Genomic DNA, 26,544 nt, shown 5'->3' with positions numbered 1-26,544 from the left:
AGGCCAAATGCAATACATTGAGAGGGGCAGTGAAGAGAAAAATTAGGCTAGCAAAGAGGGAAAATGAAAATAGAATGGTAGTTAACATAAAAGGGAACATAAAAATCTTCGAGTGGATTGGAGACAATATGCTGTATATGATTAAAGGCACGGGAAAAAGCTAGAACACTTAATAAGTACATTGTATTGGTGTTTACTAAGGAAGAGGGTTCTGACCAAATATCAGTAGGGTTGAAAATTGATGGGCAGGTTGGTTATACTTAGAGAGGATACGTCACCTGATCTGGATGGTTTACATCCCAGGTTACTAAAGGAAGTAGGGGTGGGGATAGCAAAAAGCCTTGCCATAATCTTCCAATCATCCCTAGATATGGGGAGGTGCCAGAGGATTGGAAAATGGCAAGTGGGACACCTTTACTCAAAAAAGAGCTATTAGAACATTTCTAGTAACTCCAGACCAGTTAGTTTAACAGAGTAATGGGTAAGGTTTTAGAAACAACCAGGGAAAACTCAATAGGTACTTGGAGAGGTTTGAGCTCATTAAGGAGAGCTAGCAAGGATTTGTAAAAGGCAGATTTTATATGACTAAATTTTTGATGATGTAACAGAGAAGGTTGATGAAGGGAATGTAGTGGATGTTGTCTATTAGGATTTTAAGTACACATTTGACAAAGTATCTGATAAAGGCTGGTTAACAAAATTGAGACTCATGGAACATGAGGGTCAGCTTGGATAAATAAATTGGCTTAATGACAGGAAACAATGAGTCATGGTAAATAGTTATTTTTCTGACTGAACTAAGACAGACAGTGGCGTTCGGTGCTAGGACCACTGCTTTTTGACATATATAAATCAATAGTATTTGGAATACAGAATAAAATTTCAAAGTTTGCCAAGGATCCTAAACTTGGAGGTCTGGCAAGCAGCGCAGATGATACCAAATGACTGCAATTGGACAAAGATAGGCCGGCAGAATGGACAGAAAAGTGGCATCGTGATATGATGCATGTTGGCAGAAGGAACAGAGAGAGCCAATGTACACCTGATAGCACAGTTCTAAACAGTGTGCAGGAACTGAGGGGTCAGGAGGTTCTTAGGCTTAGATCTTTGAAGATGACAGGACATATTGAGAGAGCAGTTAGTAAAGCATATGGGATCTTGGGCTTCATAAATAGAGGCATTGAATACAAAAGCAGGGAAGTTATGCAGAACCTCTATGAAGCTCCGATTAGGCCACAACTAGAGTATTACATCCAGTTCAGGTCATCACATTTTAGGAAAGATGTGATGGCCCTTTAGAGAGCGAAGAGGAGATTTACCAGAATGGTTCCAGGGATGAGGGAATTTAGCTACAAGGCTAGGTTGGAGAAGCTGGGGTTGTTCCCCTTGGAAGAAACAAGATTGAGGGGAGATCCCATAGAAGTGTAGAAGATTATGGCAGGTTTAGAAAAGATGTACAATGAAAAGCTGTTCCCATTAGCTGATGGTGCAAAGGCTAGGACACAGATTGAAGGTTTTGGGCAAGAGATATAGGGAGGAAGTGAAGAAGATCTTTTATATGCAGCGATTGTTAATGTGAATTAGGAGCAGGAGTAGGTCACCGGGCCCCGCGAGCCTGCTCTGACATTCAATAAGATCATGGCTGATCTGGTTGTAACCTCTTGCCTACACCCATTAACCTTTCACCCCATTGTTTGTCAACATTCTATCTACCTCTATTAAAAATATTCGAAGCCTCCGCTTCCATTTGAGGAAGAGAGTTCCAAAGACTTAATGACCCTCTGCGAGAAAAAAAATCTCCTAATCTCTGTCTTAAATGAGTGACCCCTTATTTTTAAACAGTGATGCCTAGTTCTAGATTCTCCCACAAGAGGAAACATCCTCTCCACAACCACCCTGTTAAGACCCCTCAGGATTTAAAAGTTTCAATCAAGTCGCCTCTTACTCTTCTAAACTCCAGCAGATACAAGCCAAGCTTGTCCAATCTTTCCTCACAAGACAACCCACCTATTCCAGGTATTAGTCTGGTAAACCTTCTCTGAACTGCTTCCAATGCATTTACATCCTTCATTAAATAAGGAGACCAATACTTTACATAGTACTCCAGATATGGTCTCTCTAGCGCCCTGTACAACTGAAGCATAACCTCCCTACTTTTACATTCAAGTCCCCTTGCAATAAACAATAACATTGTATTAGCTTTCCTCATTACTTGCTGAATCTGCAGACGAGCATTTGTGATTCATTCACTAAGGCATCCAGAATCCTCTGAATCTCAGAGCTCTGCAATCTCTCACCATTTAGATAATATGTTTCTTTTTTATTCTTCCTGCCAAAATGGACAACTTCACATTTACTCACATATTCCATTTGCCATTTATTTTCCCACTCACCTAACCTATCTGTATCCCTTTGTCGCCTCCTTGTGTTCTCTTCAGAACTTACTTTCCTACCTCGGAACCAGAAAACGTAGCAAGCATACCTTCAGTCCCTCCATACCTGGTCATTTATCTCAATTGTAAGAAGTTGAGACCCCAGCACTGATCCCTGTGGCACACTACTTGTTACATACCGCCAACCAGAAGAAGACCCATTTATGGCTACCCTCTGTTTCCTGTTAGCTAGCCAATCTTCTATCCATGCTAATATTTTACCCCCTACACCATGAGCTTTTATTTCAATGACATAGAACTCGCTGCCTGTGAGCTGTTGGCAGCAGAGGTGATCAGTAATTTCAAAAGGAAATTGGACAGACACTTGAAGGAAATAATAATTTGCAGCTTCAGGGATCGAGTGGGGAAATGGGACTGACCGAACTGCTTTAGAGAGAACTGGCATGGACTTGATGGGTCTAACAGCCTCCTTCTTACCATAATGACTATGACTTTGACTGTATGACTCAATATAAGATCGGTAGGGGAAAGAAAGTATTGTGGATGTTAGAAGCTTGTGTTCCACTTTAAGAAACTATTTTTACTTTTGCAACTTATTTTTCACTTTGCAACAATGTTTTCAACTTTTGCTAGAGATCAAGTATACTATTTCAAAATGCTTTGATGAATGTTAAGGAAACAAATTGTTAATCTTTTCCCCCTAGAACCTAGATGCTTTACATGACCACCTGGCTACAATCTACCCAGGGATGCGTGCACCATCATTCCGATGCACAGATGCAGATAAAGGGAAAGGTCTCCTTTTACATTATTATTCAGAAAGGGAAGGCTTACAGGATATTGTAATTGGAATAATTAAGACAGTTTCACAGCAGCTTCATGGCACTGAAATAGACATGAAGGTAAGATAATATTTAGAGTTTTAATAATGAATGTTAGAAAACCAGAGATATGGAATCTTTTCAAATATATGTCTCCCCCATCTATAGGATTAAGTAATTTATCACTTCATAGTAGCATGTTAGTTTCATTTACCATTTTGGATTTAACCTTTTTCTTTATTCTTTCGTTGTTTAAACACAATTATTGCAAATCTATATGTTATAAATATCGATTGTGGCTGGCAATACAATGTATGCTTCCTTGGTAGTAGGGGCTGTAAGGAGGAGTGGCTTGGATTGGAATCTTGATGGTCATTGAACGTGGCTTACCTCTTTCTTACATGTATTCTTAACTGGGCTATTAGGTGGCTGTTTCCCAGGAATAAATTATGCTATTGTGCTTTGATGCATCTTATTTACTGAAATGATATTTGACTCAACATCTAACCTTTCCGCCAACACTACAAGTATACTATGGTTGCAGTATTGATAATCTACTAGACACACTACCTAACACAACCACAGGAACACCATCAGTGCAAGATCTGTAGCTAAAGGGAAAATGCTGGAAATGCAGCAGGCCAGTGAGCATTCATAGAGGGAACAGACAAATTTGTTTCCAGTGTGAGTTCTTCTTCAGCCCTGTATTCTGAAGGTAGGCCGCTATCCAAAACATGAAATGTGCCTGTTCTCTTGTAGATACTAACTAAGCTACATGTGTTTCCAGCATTTTCTTTCTTATTTCAGATTTTCATTATTTGCAGACTTTTGGGTCCCAATATTACTGGGGAATGGGGTAACATGTGGGCAACTGATAATGGGTGATGGCTGGGACGTGTAAGTCTTGCCAATCCTTTAGGCAATGTTTTGTTTCAAATAAATCACTGCAGAATTCCACCTCACATCTGGCCAAATTGAAAGCCTGTTCAGGGAATAGGAGCAAAAATTAATGGCAGGTGACTACAGCCAAGGACCCATAGCAATGGTTTCTGCCAATCAGTATCGGGTGAAATCTGTGGGCATCCTGAAATGTCATGTGAATTTTTCCAGTCTCTTGCAATTGATCTCCAGAATGGCATAAGCAGCTATTTTGAGAGTGTTCTGGGTTGAATTCCTCAAAAGTTTTCTTAAACCTTTAAAGTAACTGCGTTGGAAGGTTAGCAAATATGCATTTAAAACTTTCACCACTTTGCAAAATATTTTTACCAATCTTCAACTAAAGTTATGGTGGATAAAGGGATTCTCATGGTAATTCCAATGCTTATATTTCTGTAGGTTTGGTTATCTAGCACTATTAGCATGAGTGGAAATGAATGTTCATGGATTAGAGCCAGAAATGAGTTTGGTTAGAAATACATCTCGGTGCTTATTTTAGGAAGGTAGATTCTCAGTGGGTCACAAGTCTGAACAGAGTATAAAGTCACGTGAAACATTTTTCATAATTCGTTTCCTTCTCTAATTCAGATTTTTTGGCCTTATAGTTGGCAGAAGATATTTTGGTGTGGAAATAATTATATTTAAGCGCAATATTTGTTATTGGAAACCAGCAGTTTGTCATTAGCGTCTGCTTATGATTGGTTATTTTTTAGCCCCACGATACAGGGGCTAATTCTAATCGCAGAGGTCTTGTGGCTCAGTGAGTAGTATCAATGCCTTTGAACCAAAAGCTTCGGGTTCAAACCCCACTTAAAGGGTAGAGTTTTCTGGTTCTGCCAGTAGTGGGTTTCATGGCAGGCGGGAACAGAAAATTCAGAATGAGGCCCAAAGTCTGAAATCCGCCAGCAGGACAACAAGTCAAAATTTTCCCCTCAGTATCTTCATGGTGGGTCAGCTTTTCTGGAACCCTATTTGCAGCATTAGCATCTCATGACCACTCATTAAAAACACAAGTCATCAGAATCATGTTCACCCCTGCCGCCTCCCCCCCCCGCCCCGGCCCCCCACCCCATCCCCGCCTGTATTACGGGCCACACAGGTAAGAAATTGGACTGATTTGGATCACAGCCAGATACAAATGGTGTGCAGCTGTCCACCTTCCCTTCACGATGAGAGCAACATTCAAAACCTACCTGCAACTGTGTTTCTCCAAGTAGTCAGCAACATTAAAGCTGCAGTGTAAGGTGAGATGGGTGGTGGCATCTCGCGGGGCTGCTCATGGTGGGTGCCTCGGGTGGGGAGTGGAGCTGTTGATGGTGGGTGCCCAGGGTGGGGAGTGGAGCTGCTGACTGTGGGTGCCTCGGGTGGGGAGTGGAGCTGCTGACGGTGGGTGCCCAGGGTGGGGAGTGGAGCTGCTGACGGTGGGTGCCCAGGGTGGGGAGTGGAGCTGCTGATGGTGGGTGCCTCGGGTGGGGAGTGGAGCTGCTGACGGTGGATGCCCAGAGTGGGGAGTGGAGCTGCTCACGGTGGGTGCCTCGGGTGGGGAGCGGAGCTGCTCACTGTGGGTGCCCAGGGTGGGGAGTGGAGCTGCTCACGGTGGGTGCCTCGGGTGGCGAGTGGAGCTGTTCACGGTGGGTGCCCAGGGTGGGGAGTGGAGCTGCTCACGGTGGGTGCCTCAGGTGGCGAGTGGAGCTGCTCACGGTGTGTGCCTCAGGTGCAGCGTGGAGCTGCTCACAAGGGGTGCCCAGGGTGCAGGGTGGAGCTGCTCACGGTGGGTGCCCAGGGTGGGGAGTGGAGTTGCTCACGGTGGGTGCCTCGGGTGGGGAGCGGAGCTACTCACGGTGAGTGCACAGGGTGGGGAGTGGAGCTGCTCACGGTGGGTGCCTTGGGTGGGGAGTGGACCTGCTCACAGTGGGTGCCCAGGGTGGGGAGTGGAGCTGCTCACGGTGGGTGCCCAGGGTGGGGAGTGGAGCTGCTCATGGTAGGTGCCCAGGGTGCAGAGTGGAGCTGCTCACGTTGGGTACCCAGGCTGGGGAGTCAGCAGCCAAATGTGTATATAGCAGCTGTGGGAGCTGAAAGGCAGCACACCAGTGCAAACTCTGCATCAATTGCACGTGTGCAGTCTTGGTCACCCAAATGGGATACTTTGTGTGGCCACAGAGATGCGCACATGGTTCTGGAAGTTATATTGGCTGCAGGTTCTGTTCTTTCACACAAACTATGAAGACAAGATCAGTGTCAATTAAACAACAAAACTTATAAGCCTCCAAAGCACATGAGCAAGCACACATAACCCTATGGTGTGTTGTAAGGCCCAAAGGTTCCACACCCAAAGCACAGACACTTTCAGGAAAGGGTTTGACACATCTCCCTGACCCTACACAAGGGGCGAGAGACTAACATGAGTCTGCTCAACATCACATGAATCGGAGTCTCACAAAAGGAGGCAATGATGGACTGGGAGCTTGTGTTACCCTCACAATAAGAGGGGACATAGTTGTATATGAACAACGCTTTAAAATTATGAGACCATTCTCATGAGTAAGAGGTGCATGATACATACAGTGAGATAACACCTGTGCCTCCATAGTGATCTCATAATTTCTTACTTTTTCTATCCTGGCCGCTAGGTCTAGGTGCCTCCCTGACATCCGCAGCAGAGGCGGATGCAGCCTGCTGACTGCGACCGCTGTTGTCTGTGATGACTTTGGTGAGCATTCTCTGGAGTGCTGAGGCCTAGAGGGCCCAGGCCTGCTTAGTGCCTCCTGCTGTGAGGCAGGTGCACCCTCCTGGGCCTGTGGAACTGGAGGTGATGGGGTCACAGCCAGAGGAGATTGGGATTGGCTGGAATCTCTCGGTGTCACCTGAGTGAATGGCCCCAGGGTCCTCCTCTCTGTGGGTGCCTGAGGACCCTTGCCTGACTCCTTGAGGAGAAGGGGCACCTGGAGTGAGGTTGAGAGTCCCTGTCCACTCTCGCCTAGTTGCTGTTGGATCCCACCAGTGCCTCTAGCGATGGAATGCAGGTCCAAGCACAAATCAGGCAAAACCTGCCGGACCAGAGTCTCCAAGGCGGCCATCACCTTCCCCATGGTGACCTTGAGGCGCTCACATGTCGGAGCCACAATATCAGACAGAACGCGGACGGACTCCCCCATTGTTCATTCTAGACTGTTGACTGCCGCTCGCAACTCTACCTGATGTCCACCACCTGTCTTTACATCTCCAGTATGTTTGTGACGCCTGTTTCCAGAGGCTCATCATCTGACTCGGACTCAGTCGGTCCCTGTTCAGCAGTCTTCCGAGTGCCAGAGACCTGGGCTGTCACTGTCTCCGCATGCTACGGAAACGTGTCAGTGATGTGTTCTCCAGAATGTTACCTTGAGCCTAATCTAGATCTGTGACCCACCGGTGTGCATGTCTCTGAGCTATTGGAGCGTGTATATGAACACAGTGATGGGTCTTCATCAGGTGCATGCTCAGCATCCCCCTCTGGGGCTGAGGGTCTGTCTGGACCTGCTGCTGCCTGTAAGAGAGAGAAAATAGATTTAGTCCATGAGCAGGCTGAATACAACATTGCATGTCACTCATGGGAGTAATCCCTGTCTTCCCCTGCCAACTAAGTGGCATCCTTTTTGAAGGGAATGAGCTCCAGTATGTCAGACATCCCTCCTCTCATCTGGGATCTCCTCCTCTTGTGGGCAGGTTTGGTCTGCATGAAGACAAATGGATGGAATGTGATAAGAAGAGATGGAGGAGCGGTCGGGAAGCATGCATGCCTGCTGTATGTGCTGAGCCCTCCCCAATAAGGGCTGAGGATGGGGTTTGTGATAGATGAGGTGATGTTATTGTGGACATGAGACACTCAATGCTGATATCCATCCCACTAATATTGTGTGAGATCCCTGAGGAGTGTAACCCTTTGATGCATGATGTTATTATGAGAGGGTGAGATTGGAGTGAGCTGAAAGTCGGCTTAAGCTAGCAGAGTGGATAAGACCATTCATCCTCTTCCTGCACAGCGGGGCATTTCTTTGCTGGTTGCCCATGGCACAGACCTCCTTTGTGACTGCCTCCCAGGCTAGCAAGGTGAGGTTCATGGACCTCCAGGAGCCATCTCTCAAGAAAAGGATGTCCATTGTTGGCAAATATCTCTTATTAAAGCCTTCAGGGAGTCGTGGCTAAACCTTGGGCCACACTCTTCTCGTTCCTGGAGCCATATCAGGGTGGGTGGTGAACACAGTTAGGCCGCAGAGAGTGAATGTCTGTGTTCGGCTGGCGTTTCAATATGGCGACAGGATCTTTTCCCTCACTAGGTAACGGCGGGGCAAATGAATCAGTGCCCACCTGTCATGTGACTTGGGGAGCTGCTGACGGATGCATAATTGATACGCTTCCAAGCATAAGTTTGGGCACAATATCCTGCCTGCAGCACAGCAGAAAAAGTGCCACTTATTCCGCCCACCACCATGCTTAGTGTCTGGAGTGGAAAATTCCACCCAAAGACTCGACGGCCGAGGAATGTTCCTAATATGGCCAAACATTTAGTATTAGGTTTAGTATCAACTTGTCAATCCTGCCAAGATACGCCTGTGGTAGGCGATAAGAGTGGGAGTGATTCTTGGTCAGTCACCAGGAGAAGGCAATGGCAAACCACTACAGTACGTTGCCATGGAAATCCATGGTTGCCAATGGCCTCTTAGGGCATGATACCTGAAGACAGAGAGAGAATTCTAATTGCCACATGATTAGCACACTGTGCTTACTCTTATTGATGGTTCAGTGCAGCATATTACATTTTGTTAAATTTTATTGTACAAAGTTTGATATGAACTCTTGACAGCTTAACTCAATTTATTGTCATGGACTAAGTACCAGAGATGGTATGCAAGGATTTCAGGTTTTAAAACTTACAGGTGTTACATATGAATTTGTTGAAGGTTTGTTGGTGCTAATAAATGCTGAGACTCTCGCAATTACTGTTAATTACTCGTAAGTTTTATGAGGAGAATTTTAACTTGCCGGGGTGAGGGTTAAAAGAACAAAAACTGTCGGTGCATCAGGAAGTCAGCAGGAACCCACTGACTCCTGTATTTATTTTAAGTGCATTCTGAGGTACACAAGGAACCCCTTGTGGAACAGACAGATCTGACATTTGAATACGTTAGAAGGCAATTGAGTTGAGTTTTAACTTCAATTCTGTCCTTAGCTCTCAGCTATTGGGTTCTCCAGGCTTTCTGGAACTTGCTAAGTGAAACAAAGGGAGAGGATAGCCAATTCAAGGCCAATCTCAGCCATTGGGGAAGGAGGCAGCATGTGGGGTTTGACTTAAGGGAGGTGGCAAGGGATCAGGAGGAGAAGCTCTTTGTGCAGAGTCTCTTCTTTCATGTTCCCTTTCTCCCTCTTCCCTCTCATGGCCCACCCGCAATTCCCTGCTGCCAAGATCTAGAGGGCACTTTGCTGCACTGCAGTGAGGCACTGAATGGTGAAGGTGAGGCTTTTCTCCACCTTGCTTAATGTGGCAGACCTAGTGTGCAGGCCACTGGTTAGGGCAGTATGCACTCTTTTGCTTGCTGCATCTGATGCTTTATGCAGTTGGCCACTCTTTCCATGAAGGTGACATGAGCGCAAAGGTGTGAAACATCGTGGCACTCGTGGTGGAGATGGACTCCTTCGATCTCTCCAATTGTGTGAGATGCCTCTGGAAAGGCTAACAAAACCTCAGAGAAAAAAAAAACAAAAAAACTGCGGATGCTGGAAATCCAAAACAAAAACAGAATTACCTGGAAAAACTCAGCAGGTCTGGCAGCATCGGCGGAGAAGAAAAGAGTTGACGTTTCGAGTCCTCATGACCCTTCGACAGAACTTGAGTTCGAGTCCAGGAAAGAGCTGAAATATAAGCTGGTTTAAGGTGTGTGTGTGGGGGGCGGAGAGATAGAGAGACAGAGAGGTGGAGGGGGTTGGTGTGGTTGTAGCGACAAACAAGCAGTGATAGAAGCAGATCATCAAAAGATGTCAACAACAATAGTACAATAGAACACATAGGTGTTAAAGTTAAAGTTGGTGATATTATCTAAACGAATGTGCTAATTAAGAATGGATGGTAGGGCACTCAAGGTATAGCTCTAGTGGGTTTTTTTTTTATTTTATATAATGGAAATAGGTGGGAAAAGGAAAATCTTTATAATTTATTGGGAAAAAAAAAAGGGGGGAAACAGAAAGGGGGTGGGGATGGGGGAGGGGACTCACGACCTAAAGTTGTTGAATTCAATATTCAGTCCGGAAGGCTGTAAAGTCCCTAGTCGGAAGATGAGGTGTTGTTCCTCCAGTTTGCGTTGGGCTTCACTGGAACAATGCAGCAAGCCAAGGACAGACATGTGGGCAAGAGAGCAGGGTGGAGTGTTAAAATGGCAAGCGACAGGGAGGTTTGGGTCATTCTTGCGGACAGACCGCAGGTGTTCTGCAAAGCGGTCGCCCAGTTTACGTTTGGTCTCTCCAATGTAGAGGAGACCACATTGGGAGCAACGAATGCAGTAGACTAAGTTGGGGGAAGTGCAAGTGAAATGCTGCTTCACTTGAAAGGAGTGTTTGGGTCCTTGGACGGTGAGGAGAGAGGAAGTGAAGGGGCAGGTGTTGCATCTTTTGCGTGGGCAAGGGGTTGTGCCATAGGAGGGGGTTGAGGAGTAGGGGGTGATGGAGGAGTGGACCAGGGTGTCCCGGAGGGAGCGATCCCTACGGAATGCCGATAAGGGGGGTGAAGGGAAGATGTGTTTGGTAGTGGCATCATGCTGGAGTTGGCGGAAATGGCGGAGGATGATCCTTTGAATGCGGAGGCTGGTGGGGTGATAAGTGAGGACAAGGGGGACCCTATCATGTTTCTGGGAGGGAGGAGAAGGAGTGAGGGCGGATGCGCGGGAGATGGGCCGGACACGGTTGAGGGCCCTGTCAACGACCGTGGGTGGAAAACCTCGGTTAAGGAAGAAGGAGGACATGTCAGAGGAACTGTTTTTGAATGTAGCATCATCGGAACAGATGCGACGGAGGCGAAGGAACTGAGAGAATGGGATGGAGTCCTTACAGGAAGTGGGGTGTGAGGAGCTGTAGTCGAGATAGCTGTGGGTGTCGGTGGGTTTGTAATGGATATTGGTGGACAGTCTATCACCAGAGATTGAGACAGAGAGGTCAAGGAAGGGAAGGGAAGTGTCAGAGATGGACCACGTGAAAATGATGGAGGGGTGGAGATTGGAAGCAAAATTAATAAATTTTTCCAAGTCCTGACGAGAGCATGAAGCAGCACCGAAATAATCATCGATGTACCGGAGAAAGAGTTGTGGAAGGGGGCCGGAGTAGGACTGCAACAAGGAATGTTCCACATACCCCATAAAGAGACAGGCATAGCTGGGGCCCATGCGGGTACCCATAGCCACACCTTTTATTTGGAGGAAGTGAGAGGAGTTGAAGGAGAAATTGTTCAGCGTGAGAACAAGTTCAGCCAGACGGAGGAGAGTAGTGGTGGATGGGGATTGTTCGGGCCTCTGTTCGAGGAAGAAGCTAAGGGCCCTCAGACCATCCTGGTGGGGGATGGAGGTGTAGAGGGATTGGACGTCCATGGTGAAGAGGAAGCGGTAGGGGCCAGGGAACTGGAAATTGTTGATGTGACGTAAGGTGTCAGAGGAATCACGGATGTAGGTGGGAAGGGACTGGACAAGGGGAGAGAGAAGGGAGTCAAGATAACGAGAAATGAGTTCTGTGGGGCAGGGGCAAGCTGAGACGATCGGTCTACCGGGGCAGTTCTGTTTGTGGATTTTGGGTAGGAGATAGAAGCGGGCCGTCCGAGGTTGGGCAACTATCAGGTTGGAAGCTGTGGGAGGGAGATCCCCAGAGGAGATGAGGTCAGTGACAGTCCTGGAAACAGTGGCTTGATGTTCAGTGGTGGGGTCATGGTCCAGGGAGAGGTAGGAGGAAGTGTCTGCGAGTTGACGCTCAGCCTCCGCGTGGTAGAGGTCAGTGCGCCAGACAACAACAGCACCACCCTTGTCAGCGGGTTTGATGACAATGTCAGGGTTGGACCTGAGAGAATGGAGTGCAGTAAGTTCAGAGAGAGACAGGTTAGAATGGGTGAGAGGAGCAGAGAAATTGAGACGACTAATGTCGCGCCGACAGTTCTCAATGAAAAGATCGAGAGAAGGTAAGAATCCAGAGGGAGGGGTCCAGGTGGAGGGAGAATATTGAAGATGGGTAAAAGGATCCGTTGAACTGGGAGAGGACTCCTGCCCAAAGAAGTGAGCCCGGAGACAAAGACGGCGGAAGAAGAGTTCAGTATCATGCCGAGCCCGAAATTCATTGAGGTGAGGGCGTAAGGGTATGAAACTAAGTCCTTTGCTGAGCACTGAACGTTCAGCATCGGAGAGGGGAAGGTCAGGGGGTATAGTGAATACACGGCTGGGGCTGGGATTGGAAGATGGGGTGGGGACGGAGGGACAGGCAGGGGTGGAGGGTCCTAGATGGGTGTTGGTGTCGATGAGTTGTTGGAGCTTGCGTTCCTTAGCACTTGAGAGAAAGAGAAAAAGTTTCTTGTTGAGGCGTCGGATGAGCCGAAGGATAAAATGAAACTGGGGGCACGCGCAGCTTTGAAAAAGGGTACGGCGGTGCTGCTGGAGGGAGAGGTCGAGTGTGTTCATATGGCGGCGCATGGCACTGAGAGTGGATTTCAGAATGTGACGGGAACAGCAGTCCGAGAAACGTTTTATGTCCCGGAGATACCTGTAATCCTGGGTGGGTTCGAAACATGAGGGGTGGAATTTCAGTTGAAATCCATGTGGGGTAAGTCGGAGACGGAGACAGTCACTGAGAAAGGAGATATGGCTGTGAAAGCGGGTTTTAGTAAACACCTTGTCAAACACTAGGAGAGAAATGGAAAGCAATGAAGGTGAACAAGGCAACAGAGAAATCCGGAAATCTTGTCGCAGAGAGGAACAGAACTTCTTCAAGGAGGTAGGCATTTCTTGAAGAGCAGTGGCAGTCAATTAAACACAGAGAAAAAAAAACTTTAACTTTAACACCTATGTGTTCTATTGTACTATTGTTGTTGACATCTTTTGATGATCTGCTTCTATCACTGCTTGTTTGTCGCTACAACCACACCAACCCCCTCCACCTCTCTGTCTCTCTATCTCTCCGCCCCCCACACACACACCTTAAACCAGCTTATATTTCAGCTCTTTCCTGGACTCGAACTCAAGTTCTGTCGAAGGGTCATGAGGACTCGAAACGTCAACTCTTTTCTTCTCCGCCGATGCTGCCAGACCTGCTGAGTTTTTCCAGGTAATTCTGTTTTTGTTTTGGATTTCCAGCATCCGCAGTTTTTTTGTTTTTTTCTCTGTGTTTAATTGACTGCCACTGCTCTTCAAGAAATGCCTACCTCCTTGAAGAAGTTCTGTTCCTCTCTGCGACAAGATTTCCGGATTTCTCTGTTGCCTTGTTCACCTTCATTGCTTTCCATTTCTCTCCTAGTGTTTGACAAGGTGTTTACTAAAACCCGCTTTCACAGCCATATCTCCTTTCTCAGTGACTGTCTCCGTCTCCGACTTACCCCACATGGATTTCAACTGAAATTCCACCCCTCATGTTTTGAACCCACCCAGGATTACAGGTATCTCCGGGACATAAAACGTTTCTCGGACTGTTGTTCCCGTCACATTCTGAAATCCACTCTCAGTGCCATGCGCCGCCATATGAACACACTCGACCTCTCCCTCCAGCAGCACCGCCGTACCCTTTTTCAAAGCTGCGCGTGCCCCCAGTTTCATTTTATCCTTCGGCTCATCCGACGCCTCAACAAGAAACTTTTTCTCTTTCTCTCAAGTGCTAAGGAACGCAAGCTCCAACAACTCATCGACACCAACACCCATCTAGGACCCTCCACCCCTGCCTGTCCCTCCGTCCCCACCCCATCTTCCAATCCCAGCCCCAGCCGTGTATTCACTATACCCCCTGACCTTCCCCTCTCCGATGCTGAACGTTCAGTGCTCAGCAAAGGACTTAGTTTCATACCCTTACGCCCTCACCTCAATGAATTTCGGGCTCGGCATGATACTGAACTCTTCTTCCGCCGTCTTTGTCTCCGGGCTCACTTCTTTGGGCAGGAGTCCTCTCCCAGTTCAACGGATCCTTTTACCCATCTTCAATATTCTCCCTCCACCTGGACCCCTCCCTCTGGATTCTTACCTTCTCTCGATCTTTTCATTGAGAACTGTCGGCGCGACATTAGTCGTCTCAATTTCTCTGCTCCTCTCACCCATTCTAACCTGTCTCTCTCTGAACTTACTACACTCCATTCTCTCAGGTCCAACCCTGACATTGTCATCAAACCCGCTGACAAGGGTGGTGCTGTTGTTGTCTGGCGCACTGACCTCTACCACGCGGAGGCTGAGCGTCAACTCGCAGACACTTCCTCCTACCTCTCCCTGGACCATGACCCCACCACTGAACATCAAGCCACTGTTTCCAGGACTGTCACTGACCTCATCTCCTCTGGGGATCTCCCTCCCACAGCTTCCAACCTGATAGTTGCCCAACCTCGGACGGCCCGCTTCTATCTCCTACCCAAAATCCACAAATAGAACTGCCCCGGTAGACCGATCGTCTCAGCTTGCTCCTGCCCCACAGAACTCATTTCTCGTTATCTTGACTCCCTTCTCTCTCCCCTTGTCCAGTCCCTTCCCACCTACATCCGTGATTCCTCTGACACCTTACGTCACATCAACAATTTCCAGTTCCCTGGCCCCTACCGCTTCCTCTTCACCATGGACGTCCAATCCCTCTACACCTCCATCCCCCACCAGGATGGTCTGAGGGCCCTTAGCTTCTTCCTCGAACAGAGGCCCGAACAATCCCCATCCACCACTACTCTCCTCCGTATGGCTGAACTTGTTCTCACGCTGAACAATTTCTCCTTCAACTCCTCTCACTTCCTCCAAATAAAAGGTGTGGCTATGGGTACCCGCATGGGCCCCAGCTATGCCTGTCTCTTTATGGGGTATGTGGAACATTCCTTGTTGCAGTCCTACTCCGGCCCCCTTCCACAACTCTTTCTCCGGTACATCGATGATTATTTCGGTGCTGCTTCATGCTCTCGTCAGGACTTGGAAAAATTTATTAATTTTGCTTCCAATCTCCACCCCTCCATCATTTTCACGTGGTCCATCTCTGACACTTCCCTTCCCTTCCTTGACCTCTCTGTCTCAATCTCTGGTGATAGACTGTCCACCAATATCCATTACAAACCCACCGACACCCACAGCTATCTCGACTACAGCTCCTCACACCCCACTTCCTGTAAGGACTCCATCCCATTCTCTCAGTTCCTTCGCCTCCGTCGCATCTGTTCCGATGATGCTACATTCAAAAACAGTTCCTCTGACATGTCCTCCTTCTTCCTTAACCGAGGTTTTCCACCCACGGTCGTTGACAGGGCCTTCAACCGTGTCCGGCCCATCTCCCGCGCATCCGCCCTCACTCCTTCTCCTCCCTCCCAGAAACATGATAGGGTCCCCCTTGTCCTCACTTATCACCCCACCAGCCTCCGCATTCAAAGGATCATCCTCCGCCATTTCCGCCAACTCCAGCATGATGCCACTACCAAACACATCTTCCCTTCACCCCCCTTATCGGCATTCCGTAGGGATCGCTCCCTCCGGGACACCCTGGTCCACTCCTCCATCACCCCCTACTCCTCAACCCCCTCCTATGGCACAACCCCTTGCCCACGCAAAAGATGCAACACCTGCCCCTTCACTTCCTCTCTCCTCACCGTCCAAGGACCCAAACACTCCTTTCAAGTGAAGCAGCATTTCACTTGCATTTCCCCCAACTTAGTCTACTGCATTCGTTGCTCCCAATGTGGTCTCCTCTACATTGGAGAGACCAAACGTAAACTGGGCGACCGCTTTGCAGAACACCTGCGGTCTGTCCGCAAGAATGACCCAAACCTCCCTGTCGCTTGCCATTTTAACACTCCACCCTGCTCTCTTGCCCACATGTCTGTCCTTGGCTTGCTGCATTGTTCCAGTGAAGCCCAACGCAAACTGGAGGAACAACACCTCATCTTCCGACCAGGGACTTTACAGCCTTCCGGACTGAATATTGAATTCAACAACTTTAGGTCGTGAGTCCCCTCCCCCATCCCCACCCCCTTTCTGTTTCCCCCCTTTTTTTTTTCCCAATAAATTATAAAGATTTTCCTTTTCCCACCTATTTCCATTATATAAAATAAAAAAGAAAAAAAAAACCCACTAGAGCTATACCTTGAGTGCCCTACCATCCATTCTTAATTAGCACATTCGTTTAGATAATATCACCAACTTTAACTTTAACACCTATGTGTTCTATTGTACTATTGTTGTTGACATCTTTTGATGATCTGCTTCTATCACTGCTTGTTTGTCGCTACAACCACACCAACCCCCTCCACCTCTCTGTCTCTCTATCTCTCCGCCCCCCACACACACACCTTAAACCAGCTTATATTTCAGCTCTTTCCTGGACTCGAACTCAAGTTCTGTCGAAGGGTCATGAGGACTCGAAACGTCAACTCTTTTCTTCTCCGCCGATGCTGCCAGACCTGCTGAGTTTTTCCAGGTAATTCTGTTTTTGTAACAAAACCTCACCTATTTTCTGTTGCTGCTCCAGAGCAGTCCTCTTCATGGATGACTCCCCCCCCCCAAGACTCAGCATGTGTCCAGCTGACCAGATCCTGGAGGGTCCTACACCCTCTCACAGGGAATCTTCACTGTTGTACCATCTCCACCACCTTACCTGCTCAATTGTGATGTGTGCTTGACAACCTAAATCCAAGTAGCTTCCTCTTCCTCTGCTGTCAGGCCAGCTCCTGTTCTCTGCCCTGCTCTGTGGTGTTCCGTGTTGTCTCCTGCAAGGAGAGTAAGAAGAGACACATGAGTGTGAACTATGGAATATTTTCATGGATACTTAGACAACATTGATAGAGGGCTATTGTGAAGAATGGATGTGACTTCACAATAAGTGAGTGTCAGTGATGGCTGGTCAGATGGGAATATGAGGAAGCGCCTCCAGAGAGAGGTATGTGTTCACCTGCAAGGTGCGCTGGTTTGAGGAGTTTTTTTTATTTTTTTCATGGGATGTGGACATAGCTAGGCCAGCATTTGTTGCTCATCCCTAATTGCCACTGATAAGGTGAACCGCTGCAGTCCATGTAGCTTAGGTACATCCACAGTGCTATTAGGAAGGGAGTTCCGGGACTTTGACCCAGCAACAGTGAAGGAATGACAATGTGGTTCCAAGTCACGATGGCTGTGGTTTTGAGGGAAAAAAACAATTACTCCTTAGACCAGCGCAGCTTGCAGGTGAATGCATCCCCCTCTCTGGAGGCACTTTTTCACATCCCCATCTGATCAGCCACCAGTGACACACTCAACTTATTGCAAAGTCACACCCATTCTTCACAGTGAGCCTCTGCAAATGTCCATTTATTCACTCAGTGATTTTCAGGAGGAGGTTGGGGAAGGCAGAATGGGTGGTTTGCACTCAAATGTACATGCCACTCACCTTGCCTGCCCTCATCTGGACGCTCAACTTTATATATATATATTATATATATATCCTCATGGCTAATTTCTAAAATTTTAAAAACTGGACAATGACCTTTTTTAAAATGGCTGCAGCTATGTCTGTCTGTGACCCTTGAACAATAGGAGCTAATATGGCAGTTTCATAGAAACTGACACCTTGTTATCCCTGAAGAGACCCTAATGACCCCATGTGGGCTGCAGAGAGAAAATTCAAAGGGAATCATACAAAGATCATCTACATTTCATAAGCCAGGCTTGGCCAACTGGAGCCAATTCATCCTCCAGGACAAAGGACCCTGCAATCTCCCTCCCTTTCAAGGCTTAATAATTAGAACATTAACAATCTCAGGGGCCCTGACAAAGGGATACACATTCTTTGTCAAAGCCAGAGTGGAGACATGGGAGTCATTTGACATGAATCCCTGGCTGGTGGAATCAGTAAAGTTGCCTCGTGGTACTAAAAAAAACCTCAGTCAGGTGTTTTAACATATTCAAGCAGCACAGAAAAGGGGCTGTGCCCAAGTGAATACCTGGCATGGTCTACATCATTTCTACTGGAACTTCTGTACCATCACCTCCAAGACTGATTCATCTCTGCATGCCTATCTCACCGTGGAAGCCAACTCTGCTGGAAAAGTGAATTATCCAGCTTGAGTTTTCTACCTGCCAATCTCTGTGAAGGAATACACCATTGGACTTTGATTCTGGACTCACGAGAAACAATAGTTATTTTCTCTGTTGTCTTTGCCCTGTAAATCTTTCTTTCTCATTCCTCTGTTACTGTTTGAGTGCAGGGTGGGTGGCAGGGGCAAGGGTGCTGGTGGGTGGCTACATAGTGATCCCAGATAGAAAAGATACCCCACCCAGAAAAACACAATGGAGGATGCGTGAAGCCCTCCTGCAGCCCGAAAGGAAAACCCCCGGAGACCAGTGTGCTACCTTTGCAATAAAATAGGCTATTCCAGGCCTGAATGCTGGAGATTGTGAGGGAAGCCTGTTGGTCTAATAGAGCTCCATATGAGTAGTCCACCAAAGGACATCCCAATGGTTAATGCAGCAGAGCTGGTAAGAGGCTCTTGCTACAGGGGTTAGCCCTCTTGTGGGTTCAGCCCTATGTGTCCCTGGGCCAGACAAAATTCCCGAGAGTTATTGGAGTTTTGCCTGCCAAGAACAGTGTTCCCATACCCGTCCCAGGATGTGAGCAAGTTTGTTGTACTCCTCTGGAATACAGGGGCCACTCAGTCCTTAATGTTGGAGGGAAAAATAAATCTTTCCCCCCGAATCCTTCCTGAAAGCCTAGGCACTGATCAGTGTCTATTCCCCTCCACTGGATCCACCTACAGTGAGACCTGGTCTCACGCCCATTGATGGTAGGAATTGTGCCTGAACTGCCGGCGACTGGAATTGATTTCCTACTCAGGAACGATTTTTTTGGCAGCAAGGTTGTCTCCACCCCTATAGTTTTAGATCAGCCAAACAAAAAGAGAGAAACCGAATGGTTACAGGAGGACATCCCAGGGATTTTCCCCGGTTGTGTCGTGACCCAATCCCAGGCTAGGTAAGCAAGCTCAGTCAGAGAGCCAGTGTCCCAGCAAGATGAGCCAGAAGTCTGTCTGGTGGAAACACCCTTTCGAAACCCTGAAGGGGAGGAAGTGCTCAGCCAAACCTCCCTGATTAAAGCCCAGCAGGAGGATCCTGAGGTCTGGTGCATCACACAGACTGCCTGCTCGGAAGCAGAAGCCACCCAGGTCCCAGAGTGTTACTAGCTATGAGGCGGGGTAGTAATGCGGAAGTGGAGATCCCCCAGGGGGAGCCTGCAGATGAAGAGGGGCAGTGCTCCACCAGATTGTTATGCCCCCAGAATACCGTTAGGAAATTCTAAGAATTGCCATGCCATCCTGATAACTGGTCACATAGGCAGCCATAAAACTTTAGCCCGCGTCAGTAAGCATTTTCACTGGCCAAGCCTGTAGTCTGATGTCGTGGAATACTGCAAAACCTGTCTTACCTGCCAAGTTGCAGTAAAACCCCAGGCCACTTTAAACCAGTCTCCCTCAACCCCATCCCAACGTTTGGTGAACACTTTGATTGAATACTGGTAGATTGTGTGGGCCTCCTACCCAGAGCCAAGACCAGTTACCAATACCTCCTAACCATAATGGATCTAGTACCAGGTTCCCTGAAGCCATCCCCCAGGAAGATAACAGCCAAGCCCATGGTTGGAGGCCTGATCCAGTTCTTCACCTGATACCACCTGCCAAAAGAGATCCAATTGGATCGGGGGACTAACTCCCAATCCCAAGTGCTCCAGAAAGTTATGCATAGCTTAGTTATAACAAAATTCTCAGCATATCACCCTCAGTCCCAAGGGGCACTACAGTGATATCACCAAACTCTGAAAATCATGATTAAGGCCTACTGCACCAAATATTCCCATGTCTGGGATAAGAGTTAGGGCTTCCTGCTGTTCACCACCCAGGACTCCCCAAGCAAACCCACTGGTTTCATTCCCTTTGAACTAATTTACGGGCATGACATGTGGAGACCCCTAAAACTGCTAAAAGAGAGATTTCAGGAACCCAGGGAGGATGCCTCCAGGTTGAAATACATCCCCCTGACATTCAATGGCATTACCGTTACTGAATCCCCCACTATCAACATCCTGGGGGTTACCATTGACCAGAAATTGAACTGGACTAGCCATATAAATACTGTGGCTACTAGAGCAGGTCAGATGCTAGGAACCCTGTACTGAGTAACTTAACTCCCAACTCCCCAAAGCCTGTCCACTATATACAAGGCACAAGTCAGGAGTGTGATGGAATACTCCCACTTGCCTGGATGAATGTAGCTCCAACAACATCCAAGAAGCTTGACACCATCCAGGAAAAAGCAGCCCACTTGATTGGCACCACATTCACAACATTCACTCCCTCCACCAATGACGAACTGTGGCATGATGCACTGCAGAAACTCGCCAAGGATTCCTAGGCAGCACCTTCCAAACCCACGACACTACCATTTAGAAGTTCCCCTCCAAGCCACACACCATCCTGGCTTGGAGATATATTGCCAATCCTTCACGGTTGCTGGGTCAAAAGCCTGGAACTCCCTCCCTAACAGCACTGTGGCTGTACCTACACCACATGGACTGCAGCAGTTCAAGAACGCAGCTCACCACCACCTTCTCAAGTGCAAGTAGAGTATGAGAGTAAACTTCCAAGGAATATAAACGAGGACTGTAAAAGCTTCTATAAGTATGTGAGAAGAAAAAGATTGGTGAAGGCAAATGTAGGTCCCTTACAGTCCGAAACAGGAGAATTTATAATAGCAAACTAGGAAATGGCAGAACAAGTAACCAAATACTTTAGTTCTGTTTTCATGGAAGAAGACACAAATAACTTCCCAGAAATGCTAGGGAATCGAGGGTCTAATGAGAAGAAGGAATTGAAGGAAATTAGTATTACTAAAAAAACAGTGCTGGAGAAATTAATGGGTCTGAAAGCCGATAAATCCCCGGGGCCTGATAATCTACATTCTAGGGTATTAAAGGAGGTAGCCATGGAAATGATGAATGCGTTGATTATCATCTTCCAAAATTCTGTGGATTCTGGAACAGTCCCGGCAGATTGGAGGGTGGCAAATGTTTGAAACTATTTTAAAAAGGAGAGAGAGGAAAACAGTGAATTACAGACCAGCTAGCCTAACAATAATAGTAGGGAAAATGCTAGAGTCTATTATAAAGGATGTGGTAACAGGACAATTCAAAAATATCAATGGGATTAGACAAAGTTAACATGGATTTATGAAAGGGAAATCATGTTTAGCAAACCTATTGTGTTTTTTGAAGACGTAATGAGTAGAATAGATAAGGGAGAACCAGTGGATGTGGTGTATTTGGATTTTCAGAAAGCTTTTGATAAAGTCCTACATAAGAGGTTAATGTGCAAAATTAAACCACATGGTATTGGGGGTAATATATTGGCACGGATTGAGAATTGGTTAGCAGACAGGGAACAGCGAGTAGGAGTAAATGGGTCTTTTTCAGAGTGGCAGGTGGTGATTAGTGGGGTACCACAGGGATCAGTGCTTGGGCCCCAGCTATTCACAATATATATCAATTATTTAGATGAGGGAAACAAATATAGTTGACGATACAAAATTTGTTGGGAATGTGAGTGGTGAGTATGTTAAGAGACTTCAAGGTGATTTAGACAAGTTAGGGCTTCCTGCTGTTCACCACCCAGGACTCCCCAAGCAAACCCACTGGTTTCATTCCCTTTGAACTAATTTACGGGCATGACATGTGGAGACCCCTGAAACTGCTAAAAGAGAGATTTCAGGAACCCAGGGAGGATTTAGACAAGTTGAGTGAGTGGGCAAATACATGGGCAGATGCAGTATAATATAGATAAGTGTGAAGTTAGCCACTTTGGTAGGAAAAGCAGAATGGCAGAGTATTATTTAAATGGTGATAGATTGGGAAATGTTGATGCACAAAGGGGCCTGGGCCAGTCACTGAAAGCAAAGATACAGGTGCAGCAAGCAGATAAGAAGGCAAATGGTATGTTGGCCTTTATTGCAAGGGGACTTAAGTACAGCGGCAAGGATGTCTTACTGCAGCTGCACAGGGCCTTGGTGAGACCACACCTGGAGTATTGTGTGCAGTTTTGCCTAAGAAAGGGTATACCTGTCATAGAGGGAGTGCAACAAAAGTTCACCAGATTGATTCCTGGGATGGCTGGACTGTCATTTTGAGGAGAGACTGGGCTGACTAGGCCTGTATTCACTGGATTTAGAAGAATGAGAGGGGATGTCATTGAAATGTAAAAAATTCTGACAGGGTTAGACAGACTGGATGCAGGGATGATGTTTCCTCTGACTGGGGGGGCCTAGAACAAGGGGTCCCAATCTCAGGATACTGGATATGTCATTTAACACTGAGATGAGGAGAAACTTCTTCACTCAGATGGCAGTGAACCTGTGGCATTCTGTACCACAAGGGGCTGTGGAGGCCAAGTCACTGAATATATTTAAGAAGGAAATAGATTTCTAGACTCTGAAGGCATCAAGGGGTGAGAGAGGGGTGGGGAGAGAGTGGGAATATGGCGATGAGATAGAGGATCAGCCATGATCATATTGAATGGGGGAGCAGGCTTGAAGGGCCGAACGCCCTACTCCTGCTTCCATTTTCAATGTTTCTAAGTAGGGATGGGCAATAAATCCTGACCTAGCCAGCAATGCTCACACCTCATTAATGAATAAAAATAATCTCCCACTTCCAGGAAAGACTTTTCAACGACCTGTGCAACGGCCAAGGAGCATCTGAAAGCTTCCCAAGACACGCTGACAGACATGCCCAGGCCCGAACTCTCCAACCCAGAGTCCAAGTTTTAGCTCTATTGCCTCTACCCACTGACCCTTTCCAAGTCAAGTTCAGTGGCCCATATTGGGCAGCAGAAAAAATTAGCGAAGTAAATTACATGATCTACACTCCGGATAGGAGGAGAAAGCACCGGCTATGCCACCTTAACCTGTTAAAAAAGTATTAGAGCCATGAGCCCAGTAAACCCATGTGTTTTTACCAGAAGGTGGAAGAATCTGATGACAGCCAAGAGGAGTCTGCTGAAGAGGAGGGTCTGGAGGGTCCCCTGGTTGAACGCCTAGCCACCAAGCTGGGAAATACAGGGGTTTTGAAGAACCTAAGTGCCCAACTAGTCCACCTGGCCCAGGAACAGAGAGAATGTAGCAGCCCTGTTAGAACGGTTTAAAGAGCTCTTTAGGGACCAGCTTGGGCATACTACCATAACAGTGCACAATGTGGATGTGGGAGACACCCCACCGATCAAATAGAACCCTTGCTAGCTGAACCCTGACAAGCTGGCTCAGGTCAGGCAGGACATCCAGTACATGCTGGACAATAACATCATTTAACCTAGCCACAGTTTTTGGAGCTTTCCCATTCTGCTAGTCCTGAAGCTGGATGGATCAAAATGGCTTTGCATCGATTACCGGAAAGTAAATGCAGAAACCAAGACTGGCTCCTACCCAGTCCCACGCCTCGAGAATTGCGTAGACCAGGTGGGTCACTTAGCCCACCTGAGCAAGATTGACCTTTTAAGTAGGTTCTGGCAAGAACCCATGACCCCCCGGGGCAAGGGAAATCTCTGTCTTTGTTACCCCAGATGGCCTGCACCAATGCAAAGTCAGGCCCTTTGGCCTTAAAAATGCCCCTGCCACTAGTCAGAGACTGAGCAACCAGGTAGTAGCTGGCCTCAGCAATTGTGTGTGCACCTGGATGATTTGATCATCTACAATGACACCTGGAGGGATCACTTCATCCACTTGAAGGCAGTGTTCCAGTGTCTGAAGGGAGTCAACTTGGTGCTAAACTTAGAAAAAGATGAGTTCGCCCAGGCCAAGGCCACCATAAGACCACAAGATACAGGAGCAGAAGTAGGCCGTTCGGCCTATCGGCCCTGTCACATACCTGAGGCATGTGGCCCTAATCAATTTCCCCACTCCCAAACAGCTGAAGGAAATCAAGCGTTTTCTAGGAAAGGGTGGGTTCTGTAGGAAGCTTGTTGTAAACTTTAGCATGCTAGCTGCCCCCTTAACAGATGCCTTAAAAATGGTGTGGGCAAAGACCTGCCTGGAGGGTTTTGAAAAACTGAAAGCTGCCTCAATGAAAGAGCCAGTACTAGCAGCCCCCAACTTCAGTAAATCTTTCAGAGTAGCTGTAGATGCCAGTGATCGAGGGGTGGAGACTGTCCTGCTCCAGGAAAATCGGTCTGGCATCGAGCATCCCATGGTTATTTTTCAAAAAAACTCACCACACCAGAAAAGATACTCCACAGTGGAGAAAGAAACCTTAGGTCTCCTCCTGGTGCTCCAGCGCTTTGAAATTTATGTTCGCCATGGGCACCGAGTACACACCGATCACAATCCTCTGGAATTTTTGGAGCAATGCCAAGTCACCAAAGTGTGGCTGTTTCGCTAGAGTCTACTCTTACAGTCTTTCAACCTACAAATCACCCACATCGCTAGGAAGGACAGTGTCCTTGCATATCCTCTCCCAGGCTTAAATGTCCAAAAAGGAAAATGTAGCAGGGAACTGCCGTTGCTCCTGCTAACTGTGTGTCTGTCGTGCCAGTGTGCGTGAGAGAATGCATGCATACTTTCTATTCTTCCTTCATAAGACCACGGGCAGAATTTTATGGCTGACGTGTGGGTGGCGGAGCCCACATGTCAACACTTAAAATGTCGTGCGAGTGTCCCAACATCAGCACACGGCATCGTGATATTTAGGTGGGGGGGCGCTATGAAGCGCGACGCACGTCCACCATTAATTAAAAGCCTTGTTAAGGCCCTTAACTCGGCAATTGAAGCTGATTTTGAGGAACCCGTGTGATCTTCGCCTTGGTGCACAGGCCCAGTGGGCAGGCGGGTAACTGATATTTTAACAAACCTCATCCACGGGCGGGATATGTAGGCTCAGAGGGGTTGTTAATGTTTTTTCTGAAGTATTTAATGCAGAAAGTGTTTTAAATTTGCCTGTGTGATTGTTAGCAGTTCAGATTGATTTCCAATAGCTTTCTCTGTATTTTGAAACTTCAGCTCAGCAATCTGCAGGCAGTAATCTTTATTGGGCCTGCAGCTTTCCGGAGGCCTCCATTTAGCTTGGGTAAGGGTTCTGACATCTCCACTAGGCAGCTCCTCTGAGGAGGAAGGGAGGGATAGAATAAGGAGGAGGCCAGGACTGGACAATCAGCCTCCAGGGGAGCCACCTTTGGGAGGCCAAGCGCAGGCACAAGGAGCGCAGGGCCAAGAGGTTGACCAAGGTGGAAGGGGCCGCAGAGGACGCCACTATCCTGCTGCCAGGGTGTACGGGCGGCGAAGCAGCTACCTCAATATGACTGAGGTGCAGTGCCGTAGGAGGCTCCGACTGTCAAGGGGGACAGTGAACTATATCTGTCAGATGATTGGCCCTGAGATCTCCCCTAACTCTGTAGGTGGACACCCCATGCTTGCGGCTCTGAAGGTCACAGTTGCCCTCCACTTCTATGCCTCTGGTTCCTTCCAGGGGTCAGTGGGTGATCTCTGCGGTGTCTCCCAATCAGCTGTCCACACTTGTGTCAAGCAGGTTACAGACGCTCTATTCAGACGTGCATTGACCTTTATCCACTTCCGCTGCAACCAGGCAAGTCAGGCACGGTGAGCCAGAGGCTTCACGACCATTGCTGGCTTCCCCCGCATCCAAGGTGCAATAAACTGCACACATGTGGCCATCAAGGCACCAGCAGGTGAGCCCGGTGCCTTCGTCAGCAGGAAGGGATTCCACTCCATGAACATGTGTGATTACAGGATGCTGATTCTGCAAGTCTGTGCAAGGTACCCAGGCAGGTCCCACGACACCTACATCCTCAGACATTGCCAGGTGCAGGGGCTCTTCAGTGCTCCAGCCCAACTTGATGGATAGTTGGCTGCTGGGTGACAAGGACTATCCCCTGCGAAGGTGGCTCATGACGCCACTACGCCGTCCAAGAACAGAAGCTGAGCATTGGTACAATAAGAACCAGAGCACCACAAGGGCTGTGGTGGAGGGGGCCATCGGTCTTCTCAAGATGTGCTTCCGTTGCCTGGATCACTGAGGGGGTGCACTTCAGTACCCCCCAGATCGCGTCTCTCTGATAGTGGTAGCATGCTGCGCCCTGCACAATCTTGCGCTGAAAAGGGGGGATGCAGTTGACGATGAAGACCTTGACGCCCTGGATGAGGCTGCACACGATG

General features: G+C 47.7%; 1 protein-coding gene across 1 annotated transcript in view; it reads left to right on the top strand.

Moving 5' to 3' along the window:
* Positions 1-26,544, top strand: part of gucy1b1 (guanylate cyclase 1 soluble subunit beta 1) — a 364,679-nt gene that overhangs the window by 98,941 nt on the left and 239,194 nt on the right. The window contains exon 4 of the mRNA XM_041193526.1: positions 3,098-3,295. Coding sequence (XP_041049460.1) covers positions 3,098-3,295 — 198 coding nt within the window. The remainder of the gene's footprint in view (positions 1-3,097; positions 3,296-26,544) is intronic.

The sequence above is a fragment of the Carcharodon carcharias genome, chromosome 1 (assembly GCF_017639515.1).
Source record: "Carcharodon carcharias isolate sCarCar2 chromosome 1, sCarCar2.pri, whole genome shotgun sequence".
NCBI classification, from domain to species: Eukaryota; Metazoa; Chordata; class Chondrichthyes; order Lamniformes; family Lamnidae; genus Carcharodon; species Carcharodon carcharias.
This window is presented reverse-complemented; position numbering and strand designations above follow the sequence as displayed.